Genomic DNA, 19,514 nt, shown 5'->3' on the forward strand with positions numbered 1-19,514 from the left:
ACACGTTGCCTTCCAAGACAATGGTAGGGGGAAAAACACTGCTGTAATAGAGTTGAAAAAGACTTGTATACCTGAAAACTTGTATAAGTCCATAAACCCTGTTTATAATTTCCACTGTTTTAAGGTTAATTCTCCCTGAAGTCAACAAATTTAGCAAAGGGTGCACAAAAGTTTTCAGATCACCTGAAAATCTAACCTTTGCTCAATCACAGTTACAATAACCCGGCCGATGTGATGGATTTACCTCGATGATGTCTGCGTTGGTCCGGCTCTCATGCGGCTCGTTGTACTCTGTGTATTTGAGCAGGACCTTGTCCATGTCGGTGCTGGCGTACTGGAACAGCTTGTTCGCATGGTTGAAGATGATCAGGGCAATCTCGCAGTCGCACAATACACTCAGCTCGTAGGCTTTCTTCATCAAGCCAAACTTTCGTTTTGTAAATGTCACCTGTGAGAGAACAGTGGAAAAGGTTCGGGCAGAGAGAAAAAAAAAAACTAAGACGTGAGTTTTGGTGGACTACTTCTTTTTGACGTTGATCGCTTGGGTTTATGGAGTTTTAAACATTTTTTGGTTTCACAGTTTTCCAATCCCTCATGTTTTTTCTCAGAGTTAACACTTCTTAACAGGCAGGCCAGATTGGCCCCTTTTGATCTATAACATTTCAAATCAATCTCTGCCCAGCATTTTTTACTCAAAGTAATGAAAAACGTTCTCTTTCAGCAACTGCGGCCTTTTATAAGTAATAATTGCATCTGGGAGGCTTTTCAATCTGGTTTTAAGTCATATCACTGCATTGATTCTGCCTTTTTAAAACGTTTTTAATGATATTTTTTCTCATCGCTGATGTTGGTGGTATTCTTGTGTTACTTGATCTTACTGTAGCATTTGATACTGTGGACCATGAGGTTTTTTTTGTCTCCGGTTTTGAGCAGTGCGTCAGTATCCATTCCACTGCTTAAATCTGACGGATAGATCTTTTGTTAGCATGGGTGACTTCTCACAATCTGCCTCAGACCTGTGGGGTACCTCAGGGGTTTATTTTGGTTCCAGCTTTGTTTTCATTATATAAATTGCCTCTTGGATCTATCTTTACAAAAAACTGAGTATTTTCTATTGCTTTTATGCTGATGATACTCGGGTATACCTACATGTTAACACCTGACTGGTTCTTCTCTAAATCCTTTAATAAGTTGCTTGGCCAATGATAAAACTCAACTTTCACAAAATGTTCTCAATCTCAATCAAAATAAAACAGATTTTGTTGCTCATCCCTCTCACCTACAAGCAGTGTCAGTTGATAATAGTTCATCTTTTCTGGGCTCAGTGGCACCATACTGTAAAGAACCTGGGTGTTATTTCCAATTCCTCTTTCAAACTAGATCAGCGGATTACATCTTGGAGCGGTAGCTGAGGCTAAACCCTTGTCTTTTACAGACCTTTAGAAGGTTACTCATGCATTTATCTTTTAGCCTCATGCATTTATCACTTAGACGTTGGACTATTGCCACTCTTTGTGTGTTGAAATGAACCAAACATTTACATCCCAGTTGCAGTTGGTTCAGCATTGTGCAGAAAGTCTCCTGACTGGTACACGTAACATGAGCACATTTCTCCTATTCTGAAATTTATTTTCTCTAGAATTTCCATATTAGGCCTAATTTAATTTTAATTAATTTTTTTAAGCATTATGAAGTGCACATGTATGTCCTTGTGTGTCATTCTGGCTTATTATTGCATTTTTTATTTTTTTTATTTTGTTGCTTATTTTGTCTTTGATGGCTTAAATGTTTCAAGTTTTTGTTTGCTGCTGAGCAGTACTATGGTTGATTCTTGATTTATTTAAAATGTGCTATGTAAATAGTCCTGACCTGCCTTGACTTAATGTGTAGCTATTGATGTAAATACCACAGCAGAGGGATCCTACATGTTTCTCCGTTGCACAGATCTTCTGTGATTCACACACAAAGAGGTCTGGACTTGCAAATCAAAATGAAATTGACAGTTCAGGACAAGAAGGAGCCGGTGACCTGTGAATTTTCAGCTGCCTTGTGATGCAGAAAATAAATACAGTCACATAACTGACAGACACATTAAGTAACAAAGGCAGACACAAATAATAAAACACTGTTTTGTGTATCCCGTGTAGTTCTGCTGTAATAAAAAAAGAGCCATCAATGAAACACAGTGAAGTCAGTTCTCAGCTTCAATACTGAAGCATCTTTGTTTTCATTTTTCTTTACGAGTCATAATTATTGGCACTACAATGAAACAATATAACACTCAAACTCTGTTTTTTAAGCAATAAGCAGTGACTATTCATTTTCTACTGAATTCAAACAAGAGTTTTCTCTATTAATACAACTCTCAAGATTTCTATTTACTGATATTTTTAGCTTCTCTGATGATTCTTATTTATTTGGGCAGACTTGTATCCAAGGAACTTAAACTAAAAATAGTTAACAGACTGCTGACTGATTTCTCTCATTTCAGTCGAGTTCCCAATGCTTCTGCCATTATTACATGTGCTCTGTAAAGTGAGACAGCGTGCTTGAACGATGCATGAAGATTATACTGAAGTCCAACTGGAGTTCACTGTGGTACAACATAAAATGAAATTTTAAGTAAGGTGTATTGGTTAATTTTCAATACAATCACAGCAGTGAAAACCTCTGAGGTTTGGTTGAAAGTGTCCAATTCCTACATTACAGCTTCTTCATGGTGTGCCATGGACCAACTGGTGTGACATGAGCTCAAACTGAATAAAAAATATTTGTCATGTGCCAACATCATGTTAATGCTTTTTGTTTTTATATTTGCATATATTTCTTCACAAAGTTGCAGAGACAAGGTATTTAAGTTATTCAACAATGTTTTCAGAGACAATTTGTATGATATTTACTGTATGAAAAGCTCAAGCGTCTGTTCTTTCTGTGTAAAGTTTAAAGCTAATTAAATTTAAGTGTAAAGTCACCATGTAACAGTAACAAAACAGTTGACAGTCACAGAAAACACACAGAGGAAACAAAAACGACATTAAAAACATTCATGTCAAAGTAATAACGCAGACCTACAGCAGCATGGCTATAAACCTATAATCCTCAACTGTAAGATTCAGTTCAGTTTGATTCAGCTGTGAAGAGATGGAGCTGGACGATATGATAATTTAAAACATTTCTTGGTGGTTCACAAAAACATTTGAAAGGGGAAAAACACCCGAAATAATACCATATCAACATTTTATTTACTCATCTAACCCAACTGAGAAAACAGAAACGAAAGGAGAAGCGCTGCTGGTTGTGATAGCGGATCTATCAAAAAAGAACAATCAACGCAGCATTGCACAAATCTGGACCGTCTGTAAAATGTCCACAAAAAACAGTCATGGAAAAACTGACTATGCTTGAAGATTGAGAGAGAGAGAGAGAGAGAGAGAGAGAGAGAGAGAGAAAAAAAGGCAAAATATTCTGTGCCGTGATGAAAACATAATTGAACTTTTCAGCTGTGATACAAAGCACTTTGTTTGGCAGAACTCAGACTCTCATCTCATCGCTCATCCAGCACCGTCATTACGGTGAAGTGGGATGGCAGCTTCATGCAGTGAAGACTTTTGAGGAGATAAAGGACACAACGAATGGAGCTGAAAAGGCAAATATAGGGAAGAGCCTGCTTTTGAGTACTTGAGGCCTTTAAATCAACTACAGAGCTGTCCAGGGCCGGACCAATGTCACGACCTGACTCCCATCCTGCTGTGCCCTCATGTAAAATCCCCCAAATAACTCTGACTGGTACGAAAACATGACCCCTTCAATATACTCCACACCCTTATCATATTGTTATGGTCTGTTCATTTTTGCTTCACAGTCTGATTCTTTTCATGACCATGTAAACTGAATTTTTCACTAGTTCTTTGGTCAGTCAATCAGTGCTTAAAATGCACATAGTCTTTTACTTATTAACAATCTTCACCATGTACTGCCAGGAGAACACCATCTTTGGTTTGAAAAGCACACAACAGAAGATGTTATAATAAAACAGTATTGTATCATACTCTAAGCAGCTGGATCTCTAAATAAAGCCTCCTTGGGCTCTCCGCTCTCAAGTCAATCCATAAAAAGAATATTGTCTATTTTAAGAACACTTTACGAGTGATTTTTTTCGCAAGAAAACATGGAAAATGGTTCAGTTGGTGCATTCACTTCAATTGTAATGTTGATAGAAACATGCTAAGATTATTTTACTTGTACCATGCTGACCATGGAAATATGATATCTATTGTTAATCCACGAAGCAAACAGTTTGCTTTTATAAAAATACCAATTTAATATAAACTTTTAAGCAAACATGAGCAAGGAGTACTTGAAGTGCTCATAAAAAGTCTAAGCTAAACTCATTTTTTGACAAACTGTGTGTGCGGAGGAAAATAAGGGGATATGACCAAAAGCTCCAGAGCAGCTACTAAATGAAGCCTGAGACTGCTCTGTTGACTGAAACAGAAGTGTTTATGACTCTTAATTAAACACATTGTTTTTCAAATTATCTTTAGAATAATGTGTCTAGGAAATTGCTCGTTTCTTCTTGGTTTTGCGTGGAGCAATTTTGTTGTGTTAATATCGCAATGACAACCTACAGGAGAGCAAGCTTACAGGCTTCTCAATATAAGAAAGTGGTGGCAAGCCAAGGGAGGAGGAGACAAAGTGAAAACAACGTGATGTTACACGTGTTGATGTGTGAACAAACAAACAAAAAAAGACAAAGAAAAGGAAAGCGGACCAATCAGATTTGATAAAATAAGAGAAAATGAGGCATCACCAATAACCTGATAATCAAAGCTCTTTAGCGATTTGCTGACAAGAAAGGCTGCATACCGAATGTCGATATTTTTGTGGCACCGACCGAAATGTTTTGATACTATTTAGTAGCGTACTTCGATACCAAATTTGATACCTCGGCATATTTTCATTTTAAAATGCATAACTTTAGCTACATTGACACAGGACTAAATCTAATCAGTGTCAATGAGCCAAATACAGCATTTTGCATATATATATATGTACTTTCCTTCAGTGGCCTGCTCACATAGATAGAAATCACTCAGTTTCAACTTAAATCTTACATCAGCACATCTCATGTCACTTGTTTCAAACTCTTTGGCCACACACAAATTGTGTGCGCTGTCTCTGTTCACAGCCGTCTACCAATAACCTGCATGTGAGGCATTTAAGGAGCATCTGTAAAATGTAGTGTCTATGGATAGCCTGCACGTGAGGCGTTTAGGGAAAATTGGTAAATTGTTGCGTCTGTTGATGACCTGCATGTGGGGCGTTTAGGGAACATCTGTAAAATGCAGCAACAGAAAACAACCAGGGTTATCCCCTCACCCTCTAACCTGCACGATTTGTACAGTAACGTATAAAATGGTGTTTTTATGAGCAAATTAATCAAAAGACTAAACCTCGCAACAATCAAATATCAGAACAACAATCAGAGAAAAATCGGAGAAAATTTGAACTCACCTGCTTGTTCCTTTCGTCGGTGATCCGTTGGATCTGAATCTTTTTCCTACCCATGATGCTTTGCAGTGGTGAAGACAAATGTAGCGAGTCAAGTCAAGTGAAGAATTGCCTCTGGAAAGGTGAGCGAGGAAGTGCAGCCCGAAAAGACTCAGACACAGTCATGCATCCGAGCACAGGGACACGCACACATTTCTCTGTCCAGGTGAGGTGAGGCAACGCGGTTGACTCCTTGACTGACGGGCAGCGAGTGGGAAGAGTGGAGACGTGAGAGGTTAAGAGGTGGACGAGGTCCTCAGTTCATTGTTTGTACAACAGGGACTAGAGGGACAAAATTCCCTGCAGCTGCTGCTGGTGAGGAGGACGTCGCTCCGACTCCTGCAGGACAGAAAGAGACAAACGTGTTACTCACAAAACCACTCAGACGAACGCCAGAACGAGACGAGACGTACGAGGGAAATGAATCCAGATCTGTTGATGGGAATCGTGCACTAATTAACCATATGCTTGTTGTTTGGAAAGTAACACAGCAACGTGACCTTGCCGTACAGTCAAACTAACTGGAGGACAGAGACAGCAACGCGCTCTGTTTAAGAGAGCGACGACCACGAGCCAACACACTTTGCACCACAATCATACGTCCAACGCACAGGAAGTCTGGGGCTGTTCAAGCAAATAATTCAAGGCAATTTGACAATGTTGCTCAATTTTGGTGCCAAACATTTGGATCGTTCAAACCCTCGCCATCATCCATAGATACCAAACGGATTGAAAGGGGAAAAGGCGCTTCATTAAACTGATTTTTTTTTTTAAATTTTATCTCAATCTTTGAAGAAGACCGTCAAGAGTGAAGTTGTGTTTGTGTCGTCAGCGGGCAAAGCTGCACGAGTGATGCGTGTTACTCTCGTGGTTCTACAACAGCATCGTGAAAAGTTGTGGGTATAAGTAAATAATAAGCTCAATTCAAGAACAGGAAGATGAACTGGTCCTGACGAGGAGCTTATGTCCCTGATCAGTTTATGAAAAATGTAATCAAAATGCGAGGATTTTCTTGCTTTCTCCACAACGGAACACAAAACTTTTATTTCCCACTTAAAGTCCAAGATGTTTTATTAGTTATGTTTATGTTGAAGGGAATTACGATTTACAGCTACAAAATAAGCCGCTAACATTTGTCAATCAACATTTTACCAGCTAAACGATGATTCACTTCAGGGGATTCATCAATGCTAGAACTGATTTACTGCGGCCCTACAAAGAACTGAAGCACTTGAACACGTGAGTCATCAGAAAGTACACGAAAACAGTGAAAATGTTTTTCCTCACACATGATGCCTGCTGAAGCCCTGTTAGGACCGTTCGGTGCCAACCTTGAAACAATCAATATCGTTTTACTTTAAAAGGAAATTCTCCGTGAACAGTTGTCAGCGGAGAGGACTCGCTACAAGCAGCTTTAGACCTTTGATAGCCGATTCAGCGGCAGAAGTACAAGTTGAGGCTGCTTGACAAAGCTCTAATAACTGATCTGGCTTTGGTCCTGGTAAAACTGACAAATTATGAAAACACAGAATATCTCGATGTCAATAACATGAGCCGGCAGTGTTGTTAGCAAATACAGGATAGGGATGTATTTGTAGGCTGTACTCTACTACGATCTCACTGTCACTGTCAGGTATTTTATTTTGATCATATTGGCCTCTCTCCACCGGCTCCCGGTTGGTTTTAGAATTGATTTTAAGATTTTGTTGATCACTTTTAAAGGCCCGCCTGGGTCTGGCCCCGAGCTACATTATTGAAATGTTAGCCCCATATGAGCCAACTCGCAGCCTTGGATCCTCCGGCGGGGTCCTTCTGGCCGTTCCAAAGTCGAGACTTAAATCAAAGGGTGACCGTGCTTTTGCCATTAGGGCCCCTCGACTTTGGAACGACCTACCTGAGGAGATAAGGCTTGCAGAATCATCGACTTCTTTTAAATCACTTCTTAAAGCACATTTTTATAGAATTGCTTTTAAGTGATGTCGTCATTTTACGTCCTTTTATGCAGTTCTTTTGTTCCCCTGTTTTTGTTTGTTTATTTTATTCATTTATTTGTTTTCTAGTCCATTTGCTCGTTTTGGTTATTTGTTTGGTTTTCTTGTATTCATTACCTTTATGGTACGGTCTTTTTTTGCCTCCTGTTTTCTTAAACGTTTACCGGTATTGACGTTATGTACGACTATGCTTTGCTTCTCTGTAGAGCACTTTGTAAACTCTGTTTTTAAAAGGTGCTATATAAATAAAGTTATTACATATTCTGAATTCGTCATCCATTTGTATGAAGGGAGCCACGACTGCATGAATGAATGAATGAATGAATGAATGAATGAATGAATGAATGAAAATAATGGAAGAATTGATGAATAAAAAAATCTTTGAGAAATCTAACATACTGGTTTCTGTCCTTGAGAAACACGCAGATATGAAAATAGATAAACTGGCTTCTCTCTCTATAGTATCAGTCATAACCTGCTTTTTTTATATGTTATAATTCATAATCTTACAGATTAAGCTGGAACTGAAATAACAGTAAGTTTGTCACTTTCACTTTGCTTTGTTGTGCCAAGTGTGGCAGCAACATCATGTACACGGGTTAAAATTCATTGATATATATATATACACGGCCGCACTTATCCTGCCTGAGGTGAAAGCTTTCAATACATCCACAACTGGGATTTATCTTCACAGTGGGGTTGCACAATTAGTCATATATTAGGCACAATTTTAGCATTAACATTTAATTAAACACAGTCAGGTGCAATTCTGACGCTTTGCATTCAGCTTGGCTGGTCTGGTGCATTAAATCAAGCGCTCCCTGGAGCTGGAAGGAAAAGTTGTTTGATTGATTCATTAATTGAACGACAGAAAATCCTCACACTTGAGAATTTGCTGGTTTTCTTTGTGATCTTCAGTTTTTGCACTGCTGTTCGGGTGAAAACAAGGAAGGAACATGATCATTTTTCTGTGTTTTTTGACATTTTATGGACAAAATAATCAATCAAGAACATAACTCTCAGATTAACTGACAATGAAATTAACATAGTTGCAGCGCTATTCACTTATAAACTATCAACCAGTCTTAACCGACCCTTGCTTCCACTATGATTGTATGGTGAGTGGAGTTACACATTTTCACGTATGTATTGTTTCAGGTTTTATTACGGACATTTTTGTATTTGTGTGTTAAATATTGTAAATAGAAGCAAACACACACGTGCGAAAATGATAATGAGGTGGTGACCGCAAATTGGATCTCAACGTCTCTTTAACGTGGTGAAAACATACACTATTTTTTTTTTTTTTTACATCTTTAACTCCCAAACAATTTCATCTCCAACTGATATTTTCTAAAACACACGAGCTAAAAATCCATTCTCCTGCCAACACGTGGACTCAGCACTGTGGCAATTGTGTTAAGTTTTCCCTGCAGTCTTGACCCTCGACATCCATGCTTTCCTGTGGGACTGTTGTTAGGCCAGACGGAAAAAAATAAATAAAAATGAAAACACCACTGGAGTGCACATGGGGCCTCCACAAATCACATTTCAACACATGTTCAGCTTGAGAATTAATCAGAGGATGTTAAAAAGTCCAGCGTAGCGGGTTCCACCTCCAACGGAGGCTTGGATGGATCCGAATTCATACGAGACGTGATGATCTGGTAAATGTTTACTTTGCTGGGTTTTTATTTATTTATTTTTTTACTTTGTTCGTACTACTGCTGCTACTTGGACAGGCAGCAGCTGGCTCTTTACGACTTTTCTGCTTGTTAGCTACGAGAGGATCAGGTGTTTGGCGTACGGTGCATTTTACTATAACATAAATTAACTCGCTGGCAGTCGGCCATGATTGTTTTAAGCAACAACGCATCCTCGGACTCATGTAACCTCACGTGAAAAACCAGACTATGCAATTCCTGGAGAAATTGCGGTGGGATTGCTGCTACGGCCCGTCCCTAGTCTGTCTAGCACCAAGTCTAACATTAATGTTAGCTAATAGTTACAGTAGAAGAAACGTTAGGTAATGCTAAAAAAAAAATCATTAGCTTTAAGCAGCGTTAGCTATTATTAGAAAAGTCAGGATTGGCCTTTTTAGCTATTTTTTGGGACCTTTCATTGACCAAACACTTAATTCTATATATTGGGTGACAAAAGAAAAATACCAAATGACCGTCACCATTTCAAGGAGATCAATTTGATTACTTAAAAAATGTCTTGATTTGCCTTATAAAAAAAAAAAAAAAGAGAGGGGAAAAAAAGGCAAAAACCCAAAGATAAGCACTTCTGTGCTAGATAAATATCTGGCAGTTTTACTTGATTAATAATAACTTGCCATTGTTGATGATTAATCAGTTAATTTTGAGTAATTGTTTTAGCGCAATATCATAGCTGCTTTTGGCTCAAATGAACTGCTGCACAATCTTTCCAGGTACCCCGTGCTAACCGCTACTGCTGTTAAAACATGTAACTTCTCCATACAAGTAGAGTATGTCCAGTTAGGAAAGCATTTACATTTCAGAAATCAAATGCTGTATGACATTTACGCAGCAATTTCTTGCGGCCAAAAATCAATAATGGCATCGATAATATGAGAACATACCCTGTGATGATGTCCAGTATTAAACAACAATATATACAGACCCGCAATAAATCAAAGAACCCTCCAAACTAACACGGTACTTTACAGATATAGTTATGTGTGATCTGAGCTTTGCTTAGGTGGAGCTTTTCATACATGAAATCAGTATTCACAGCAGTGCTGCACATCATCCTTCATTAGCTCTCACTGTAAGGCACCAACTCTAAACAATTACCACAACATGTAATGTAGAGATACCTAGCTGCTAGAGCAAAGAATGATTAAAAGAATGGTCTTCCCTACTGACTCCGCTAACTCTGCCACTGTCAGGCTACAATATTATCTTTGATTAGTTGTGAATTGACCAGAATGGGTCGACACCGCGAGGCTTCTGTCTGGCCTCCCTCTCCCTGACTGCCCTCTGCATGGCTGCCCCCTCATTACTGTAATTGACACGTTCATCCTTTCTCTTCCCCCTTAAGGCGCTGATGGCTCAATTAGGAGCTGGCCAGAGGACTGATTGGACACCAAGATAACGAGGTCGCTGCTTGGCTAAAACTGAGCCCTGCATCCAGCCAAACCAAACTCGCACGTTGAAAAGACGAGTAGCCAAAGATACCGAAAAGACAGTTTACTAGTCTAAACACATGCTGGAATATACGACAGAAAAAGAGTATAATGGTGGTCAATGAGTGACTTTTGGCTGAACCGAGTTTACAAAGCATTCGGGCATTGTGGTAAAAAGAAAAAGAAAAAAAAAAAAAAGATCCACGCATATGTTATTCGAATCATCTAAGTGATGGTTATGCAACCCTCAAATATTCTTCTGATGAAGGAGAACGCAATCAAGCTCAGGGTAGGCATCTGTCTGTTTTGGAGTAGTGTAATTAGTGGCAGTGACCTTTAGCAGATTATGCACTGGCCAATGAAATGTGCCAAAGCCCTGAGATAAATGGTCAGTGCCCCAAACAGGACTTGCAGCGGGGTTTGCCCGTCCACTGCTCTCAGACAAGGGTTTATGACTTAATGGCTCAATCTCGGCTCGTCAAAGGTGGACAGCGTTGATTTGTGCCCACAGTGGAAGGTCCTGTTACTTTGCATCAACCTGACATCTGACAGTATGAAGCAACATTCAGTCGTGAAAGGTTAATATATTCATGTTGGCTATAAGCAATACGAGCTGCAACTATTTCACGACCAATTAATATGCTGACTATTTTGAATAGAAAATAGAGAAAAATGCCTATTGCAATTCTCCAGAGTCCAAGTGGCATCCTCATTTTCAACATTTTATCCAGATACAAGAAGATCAAATCCAGACATATTTAGTTTACCATTATCTATGACCAAGAAAAGAAGAATGTCCTCTCATTTAAGGGGCTACATTCAAGGAGTATTGTATATTTTCGTAAAAAAGGTTTGACAGAACTTTTTGTCTGTCGACTCTTTAATTAATGAGTCGTTTCAGCACCACATGGCATCAACTTTAAATAAAACTGCCAGTTTTCACAAAACATCCGGCTGATTGAGCCTTGAACCGCTGACTAGACAAGATTGTTAAAATTATATACTGTAAAAAAATTAAATTTAAATTTGCATCTGGATAATTTCCTCCTGTGTTTTTCTATCAAGTTATAATTGGTAAACAAGTCAACATTTGACCTTTCGAACTGAATGTCCTGTTCTCCTTCAACATGACAAAATGAAAAGGAGATGTAAGGAAAGTAAATATCTTCAACCTGGCAAAATCTCTTGCCGAAGCAGACTTAGCAAAAAATATTTTCCGTTTTCGTAGCATGTTTAGGAGTAAAATGCTAACGATTAGCACCAAATTTCTTAAAGGAGCGGTGTGTAAGATTTAGTGGCATCTAGCGGTGAGACTGTAGATTACAAACAACTGAATAGCCGTTACCTCACCCTCTCCTTTCAAGCATGCAAGAGTGATAAAACACTGAAGGCCCCCTCTAAATCCAGTGTTTTGTCGGTCTCTTCTAGGTAAAAAACTTGGCAGTGCAACATGACACATTGTGTGGTGGAGGACACGCTCTCTGTTAAATATTAAAGACTCATTTTAACGTCACGAAAACTCAACGGTTATTAGTTTCTGAATATTATATTCAATTTCTGCCTAAAGATCCCTTTAAATCCTGCACGGTGAGCCTTAAAGGGGAAGTTCAGGGAAAAATGCAAATTTCCATATTGTGAAAAATGAAAATAAACTACAACTTTCTCTACATACCTGAAGGATATTAACAAGATAGAAGGATGAAAGTTGGAATGAAAAATGCTCCCACTGTATTTAATGTGCACTGGAAAACTCTACATATTTCTGTCTTTTCAAAAAACCTACATATTCTCAGCTTCTCTTGACCTTAGATATAAATTGAGCTGATTTTTTTATTATGCATTTGATTTCCATAAATCAACAATATAAATCTGTGCTAAAACATAAAATATTATTACCCGTTTGATTTTTTTTTTTTTGAACAGCGGTAGACTTTATCTGACATAAGAAGTAAAAGTTTAAATTCCTGTAGCATAAATGATGCTGATAACTCAACACCTGGATGCTGTCTTAAAGAATTGTTGCTGGAGAAACTGTTTAATTCTGTTCATCTTGGCAACCGCTCCCCGCTTTGTCAGCTCAAATCCTACCACAGAGACGGGAAGGTTCGACAGAAATATTGTTTTAAGCATTTCAATAAAATATTTTCTTCGACGATAGCGAGGTTTTTGGCTCCCTAATATGTTGATCCTGCCGAGACGCCAGTACAGAAACATGACTTGGGAGTCTTTGCAATTCAAACAATAAGGTGACAGTTTGAAACCTTTAGAAACAATGATTTTGAGCTTAATCCAAGGCACATAATAAACACTGCAATAAAGCGGCTGGTGGTAGAGATATTATTCGTGAAACCAATGCTGTTGATTGCTGGGACTGTACCACCTACAGATGTTGATATGAATCCATCTGCAGGGACGCCTCACAGCGGTGGATCACCCTGTCAAACTGGCCTACTTCTAGCCCAGCAGCTTTGCCATCTACCCTGGGAGGACAGAGAAAATCATGGCTGCACAGGCCAGCCACTGAATACATGCAGCCTCATGCTAAACCATCATCAGTGCCCTCGTTTGTCTGACTGGGGATGCTCTTAAGGTACAGTTAAAATATACAGTAAATAAGACCACGCAAATGTCAGCATCACAGCTTGGCCCCTGGTGTTTTAATATTTGTGTCTCTGGTACAAAACCTAAGCCAACATCTCTTCACACACTTAAAGCAGAACCGGTGCAGGGAAATATTATAATTTTTCCTCAGGCTCTTGTTAAGATTGAGGCTTCAAACACTGGAAAAATGCAGCCGGGTGAACAAAAGCTCTCTTATATATGTGTGGTTACTGTTCTCTCCTTAATGTCATTCAAACTAATGGCCATGTCAGATCTGGTACGTGGAGTTCCCATGAGGTTAAAATGATATATATATATTATTTTTTTTAAAACAAAGTGGCAGCAGTGGTCACAGCTGTATCCTACAACCATGATGACAGATGGAGGAGTGTGGAGACTGAGCAGGCCCACTGACGGCAGACAGGTACCCTACAGGATCTAATCTGACATCTGAAGCCGAGACTGGTGTCAGATGGTGTGGGGTTGGTTGTTGGTTGTTGTTGTTGTTTTTCTCCAACCAAACCAGACGTACCCCTGTAGGACAACATAGCCGGGGTGGGTTTACAAAGCAAAGGACGAGCTAATGTTACTATTCACAGGCCATTTCACAATTTTTCTAGTTACGAGTCCGACCGACAGCCATTACCTTCCTCTCTCTATCTCTCTCTTCTCTCCATACAACTCGGCTAGACGAGCTGGAGTACGCACTACTTTAACTCGTATTATAAATATGTTGTGTTTACATGAAGACTGCGTGTGACAAACCAGTACTGTGTCGCTTATTACTTCGCTATATTTAAATAATAAAGCAATACGTCTGGACCCCGTGCGAGGAAAAAGACGCAGGAAGGAAATGTATCACTCCACTTACCCTGAAATATTGCTGATAAACACCGACAATAGGCCCTGCCACCGCCCGCTCCAGAGGTCACCCGCGTTAATTAAGAAGCATTAATTAAATACGCTGAAGCGACGTCTCTATTTACATGGATCCACGGCATTTTATTCCATTTAATGTTGAAGTAACTATACTGTCCACCCAGGCGACACAGCGTACCCAATGCACGATCGACGTCATTGACATTAGCCCGTGATTGACCCATCGCAAATCCAATAAGGGGCTGACGTGCGAACTTCTCGTCCAATCGCAGATCAGTGTCGCCTGAGTGGGCGGGTCTGCGAGAGAGGACATGACGGAGGTGACGGCCATGTTCTGCAACAGTGTTTGTATCCCTCCGCCTCAGTATTTACCTTTTGCATGATTTTGCATGTGGGGAAAATGTCACTGTAGCCCCACTGTGCCCTGCCTGCTTTCCATAAGAGAACCCGCTAGGCCATTTGTTTTTCCGGTCTACAACCACCACAGACCCGTAAACGGCGAATAAGCGCCTGTTAAGGCATGTGGGGGTTCTCAAAGAGGAAAATGTTGAGCTTTGCGAACCGTTTATTGTCTAAATTGTTATTTTCACGGCACCAGACGCTGTTGAACCGTAGTGTGGTGAAATGTCTATGGATCTTTTTTTTTTTTCTTTTTTTTCAGCCCGTCGAATTGTCACATGTAGAGTATAAATTTTAAAACACACAATCATAACACCAGCCATGAAATATATAAACGTAAGAATTGCAATTCAATCAAACAATAAAATAAAATAGAATACCTTTGCTTATGCTACATAGGCCTAATTGTGCAAAACCGTATGTCTACTTTTAGTGTGTATAAGCTTGCAGTACATAGGCTACCTACACTGTACTCACGCAAATAAACCCACCTCTGCATGCAGGCTAATTTATACCCCATCACAGGGCCAGACCCACACCCTAAAACGTCCTGAAGCCAGTCATTATTACAGTCCCCCCAACCCACCTCCCCCTTCCTCCCAAGTTAAATTCATTCAGGAATATACTAATATCAACAAACTGAAGTGATTAAAACTCCAATCTGCTTTAAAGGTGGATATTTCCAAATTAAATGTCAGTTAATCAAATTACCACAAAGTAATTGTCAAACATTGCATCTACTGGGCCCCGTGAACAGCACTGACCCAGCTAAACCAACCTCGAATGTGTATTACAGCATTTACACTGCAATAGATTCTTGCAAAACTTGCACTATAACCCTGTATGTACTGTAACAATATGACCTGTAGATAGTTTGTCGTCCAGCTCTTACTTGTAATATTGAAAATGTTCATTTTCACTCGTATATGAAATTCGTTTTATTTCATTATACAAACACCTATATCTGATTTAGAATACAATGGCATGCAAGTTCCTTGCTCTGTATTACAGTTATTTATTTACATTTATATAATCTATCTAGTTTTGGCACCTTCACATCAAGACAAAGCCATTACTTGTGTTGTTTTGATTGCAGTTTGGGACATAAAAAACAAAAATCCTCTGTGTTTCCTTGTCAGCTTACAAACAGCTTGTTATCATGCCCAGTTTCATTCAAATGTTCTCTGCAGGCAGCAAGCAAGTGCAGCTTGTTAGTTCGCTGGCAGCTGCATCCATTCTATTCTTTTCAATAAAAAATCTTGACAGGCTCTTTAAAGCAGTTTTGCACAACATGCCAGGTGAAGAGAAACCTACTGTTTAAACTCCTGCCATTGTCTCCCTCAGTTTTTTTTAGAGGATGACTGCTTTTAAAAACACTGACATGCTGGTATATATTTTCTCAGAATTGCAACAGAAGTGTCACTGTCCTGAGAACAAGAACATTTATCCACTATAAGGCTACTGATTGATTCCTGGGCCTCTGGGTGGATGGTGAAGCCGTCTTGGTCTGTTTCTGCAACTGACTCTGAATTTAAGGAAACAGTTTAAGTAGACATGCTAATGCAACTAGAGTCAGCAGGTGGTTAGCTTAGCACAAACACTGGAAATAAAGTCTAATAAAGTCTAGGTCTAAACAGTCTGACTCAAACCAAAGGTTAGAAAGACATGTGCCTGCACTCAATAATCAGTATTTTGTTTGTTTGATATACATAAAAAGGATCTAAAACAAGGAAGCAAATAAGTTTCCTTCATTGGCGATTCAGAGGGGACGGTTCAATTCATTTTTTTCATTATTCAATTATATGCCGCCAAACCACAACACAAGTCATCTCAAGGAGCTTAACATAGTAAATACCTTACAACAACATTACAACAGAGAGGAACCCAACAATTCAACAATTCCCTCATTGAGCGATAGCGAAAAGAAAAACCTCCCTTTTAACAGGAAGAAAACCTCAGCCTGACTCAGCAGTGGGCAGCCATCTGCCTTGGAGAGAGGGGAGAGCAGAGATAGAAAATAACAGCAGAGAGAGAATAAACATTGAGTACGTTGCTAGTGCCAGTAACCGCAGAGCAGAAACATGCAGCTCCAGAGCCAAAAAAAAAAAAAGCACAAAACTACAAGAGCAAAGAGAATTGCACAACAAACTAACAAAACTACAGGAGAGAGAAGACATAGTTAGTGAGATATTGTTGTGGCATATCAACGCATGGAGAGTGAAAAGAGAGGAGAGGAGCTCAGTGCATCATAGGAGGTCCCCACGCAGCCTAGGCCCATAACAGCATAATTGAGGGATGTTTCAGAATATAAATTTTATGCAAAAGGAACATTTTAAGCCTAATCTTAAAAATAGAGATGGTGTCTGCCTCCTGAATCCGAACTGGGGGCTGGTTCTACGGGAGAGGCCTGAAAGCTGAAAGCTGAAAGCTCTCCCTCCCTCTCTACTTGTGGAAACTCTGAGAACCACAAGTCAGCCGGCACTCTGAGAATGAAGCGCTATATTAGGATGATGTTGTACAATAAGATCTTTGAGAGGAAATGGAGAAGTGCTAACAGCTTTGTAAGTCAGGAAAAAAAAAAAAAAAATTCTAGATTTAACGGTAAGCCAATACAGACAAGCTCTTTATTAGATCATTGTAAAAGTCCTCTCGCTGTAGGATTTTGGATCAACTGCCTGCTTTTTCAAGTTATTGTGGCATCCTTATAATAAGGAATTATAGTAAGTCTAGCCTGAAAGTCACGCTTAAACAGAATGTTCCTGATTTCATTAATATTAATATTGACAGGGATAAACAATAAACAGGTAGGTGGTAGGAGGTCAGTGGGAGCTCATGTTTACCCCGTGGGCCTTTAATAATGTTAACCCAGTCATGGCAGCTGGCAGTGATATACCGGTAGGAGACCGGTAGGTGTGGTTCATCCTGTAACTGAGATCACACTGATCTCTGAAGATTTCTTGAAACATGCTGCCCACATCATTCTTCTTCCCTCTGCCTTTCTAGGCAGACACGTGTCCTAGTTTAAAAACAAATGCTGTATCAGACCCAGTGCTGGGGACCACTGGGAATAGAGAGGCTGACAGAGATAAAGCTTATGACATCTTGGAAAAATGCCTCATAAGGGGCATCTTGGACTAGAAAAGCAGTATCAAAGGCTGTCTTGATCTGTTGGATTCAAACCCCTTACCTACAAATAGGCATAGAGATGAGTCATAGTCAGATCTCACAAGAACCAGCACAGGCGTGGACATCACTATGGACGACGAAAACATAAAAGTAGAAGAATTATTTAGCAGACAATAAGAAGAACCAAATCTGTCCTGTAGATGGAGGGAAAAAGTCATGTTCATACATCAAGAAAAGCAGACAGGGATAGCAGGAATGACCCGTAAGTTTCGATGAAGTCATAGAGGACATTTGGATAATGTACTCTGGTGTTCAGAGGCAGACATAAGAAATTAAAACTGCTGAAAAGGATCCATCAAACAGGAGTAGAAGATGTAGTTGACATGGGTGGGGAGGATTTCTACTGTTCTCTCTCTGTATTATTTACAGTCTTTTTTTTAATGTCTGAACACATTATTTTTTAGAAATGAAGAAATAAAAGGCATGCAGGGTACAGAGAGTAGAAAGACCAGCCACCACAGGAAGGAAACGTTCAGCTTTAGAAACAACTGGCCTTAGGCTCCTGAGGAATGTCCGAGGAATGGTTGGAGTTGCTTGAACTGTTTGTTTTGTCGGCTATACATTTGTTGGTGGAGCAGGTTAATTGCTTGGAGGGTGGTTTGATGGTCGAGCTTCTTCTTTTGAAGTGTCCTTGAGCCTAATGGAGGTTGCAGAATCCATGATCACTCACAATAATCAAGTTGTCTTGTTCACATGAACAACCTCAACAAAGGGCAGCATAACAAGCCAGTCTATTGATGGAAAACTGTGTCTCCATCCACATGACTGACTAAACCTGAGAGCTCATTAAGTCCCATCTGCATGGCGAGAAATATGCTTCACTCACTGTGGTAATGACAAAAACAAGCCAAAGTGCTCTCCACGCAGGTCTACCCCACTCTGCTGCCCCCACACACTCCACTCCACCACCATGTTACTCTTTTATGATTTGATCTTATCATGGAGACTCGAGCTATACTTGTCACTGTTACTGCGCACGAGGCTGTTCTCTAGCGCTGGAAATTTTTTAGATGGAATTTCTGCCACGATAAAAAGAGTAAATACTTTGTTCTCTTTGTTAATAAGATACAACGTTCAAGTTATATGAGATAACAGCCACGCTAGCAGCTCTGCATTTAGGCACAGCGGTGCTTAATGCCAAACATTAATGTCCACATGAGAGCACACATGAGAGCAGCCTCATTTCTTCTCTCTGTTGTGGGAACGTTGTCTGGTTCCTTTTGCTTGGCGTCTGATTGCTTTAGTTTTGCTTCTTGTGCATTTGTGTAGTCTGTCCTTCTTCCAGGTCTTCATGGCGGTAAGAATTTAATGTGGCCCAGATCCTGCTGCTGTGACACCGGGAAGTTGTTTGACGTCGTCCTGGATCATGACACACTCCCACTTTTGCCATCTCGGTTGCAGTGTAAATTTGTTATGTTGATTTTTGTACAAACAAAATCTGTTTCTTCCTTCCTGGAAGGGGGATTTCTCCTCAGTTGCGCTTCCTGCAGTGCCTTCCAGTTTTTTCCTACTAAAGGTTTTTTTTGGGGGGGATTTTCTTTGCAGACAGAGGGTGTATAGATTGTTAAAGTACCTTCAGGCAAATTTGTGGTTTGTGATATTGGGTGAAAAAATTAACATTAACTTGAACAGAAGCACCAGGAAGGCAGCGGTGCATCGAGGAACGCCTCGGGCATCCAAGTCTAAGAATCCCAACAGTAAGCTTGTTACATCACTTTCTGCATCAGCCTCTGTTAGAACCAGCTTTAATCTTCCTG

General features: G+C 39.8%; 1 protein-coding gene across 7 annotated transcripts in view; it reads right to left on the bottom strand.

The window, feature by feature from the left end:
- Positions 1 to 14,340, bottom strand: part of LOC138618276 (myocyte-specific enhancer factor 2D homolog) — a 29,703-nt gene extending 15,363 nt beyond the window's left edge. For all 7 annotated transcript variants that reach the window (XM_069693954.1, XM_069693929.1, XM_069693920.1 and 4 more), the window contains exons 1-3: positions 14,165 to 14,340; positions 5,515 to 5,889; positions 245 to 448 (exon numbers count right to left, since the gene is read on the bottom strand). In XM_069693954.1, the coding sequence (XP_069550055.1) occupies positions 245 to 448; positions 5,515 to 5,568 (258 nt within the window). In that variant the 5' untranslated portion in view covers positions 5,569 to 5,889; positions 14,165 to 14,340. The remainder of the gene's footprint in view (positions 1 to 244; positions 449 to 5,514; positions 5,890 to 14,164) is intronic.
- Between the last annotated feature and the right edge of the window lie 5,174 nt (positions 14,341 to 19,514).

Source organism: Brachyistius frenatus, unplaced genomic scaffold (assembly GCF_029030835.1).
Source record: "Brachyistius frenatus isolate BFR_SWC_R1_liver_20210118 unplaced genomic scaffold, ASM2903083v1 Contig_2, whole genome shotgun sequence".
NCBI lineage: Eukaryota > Metazoa > Chordata > Actinopteri > Embiotocidae > Brachyistius > Brachyistius frenatus.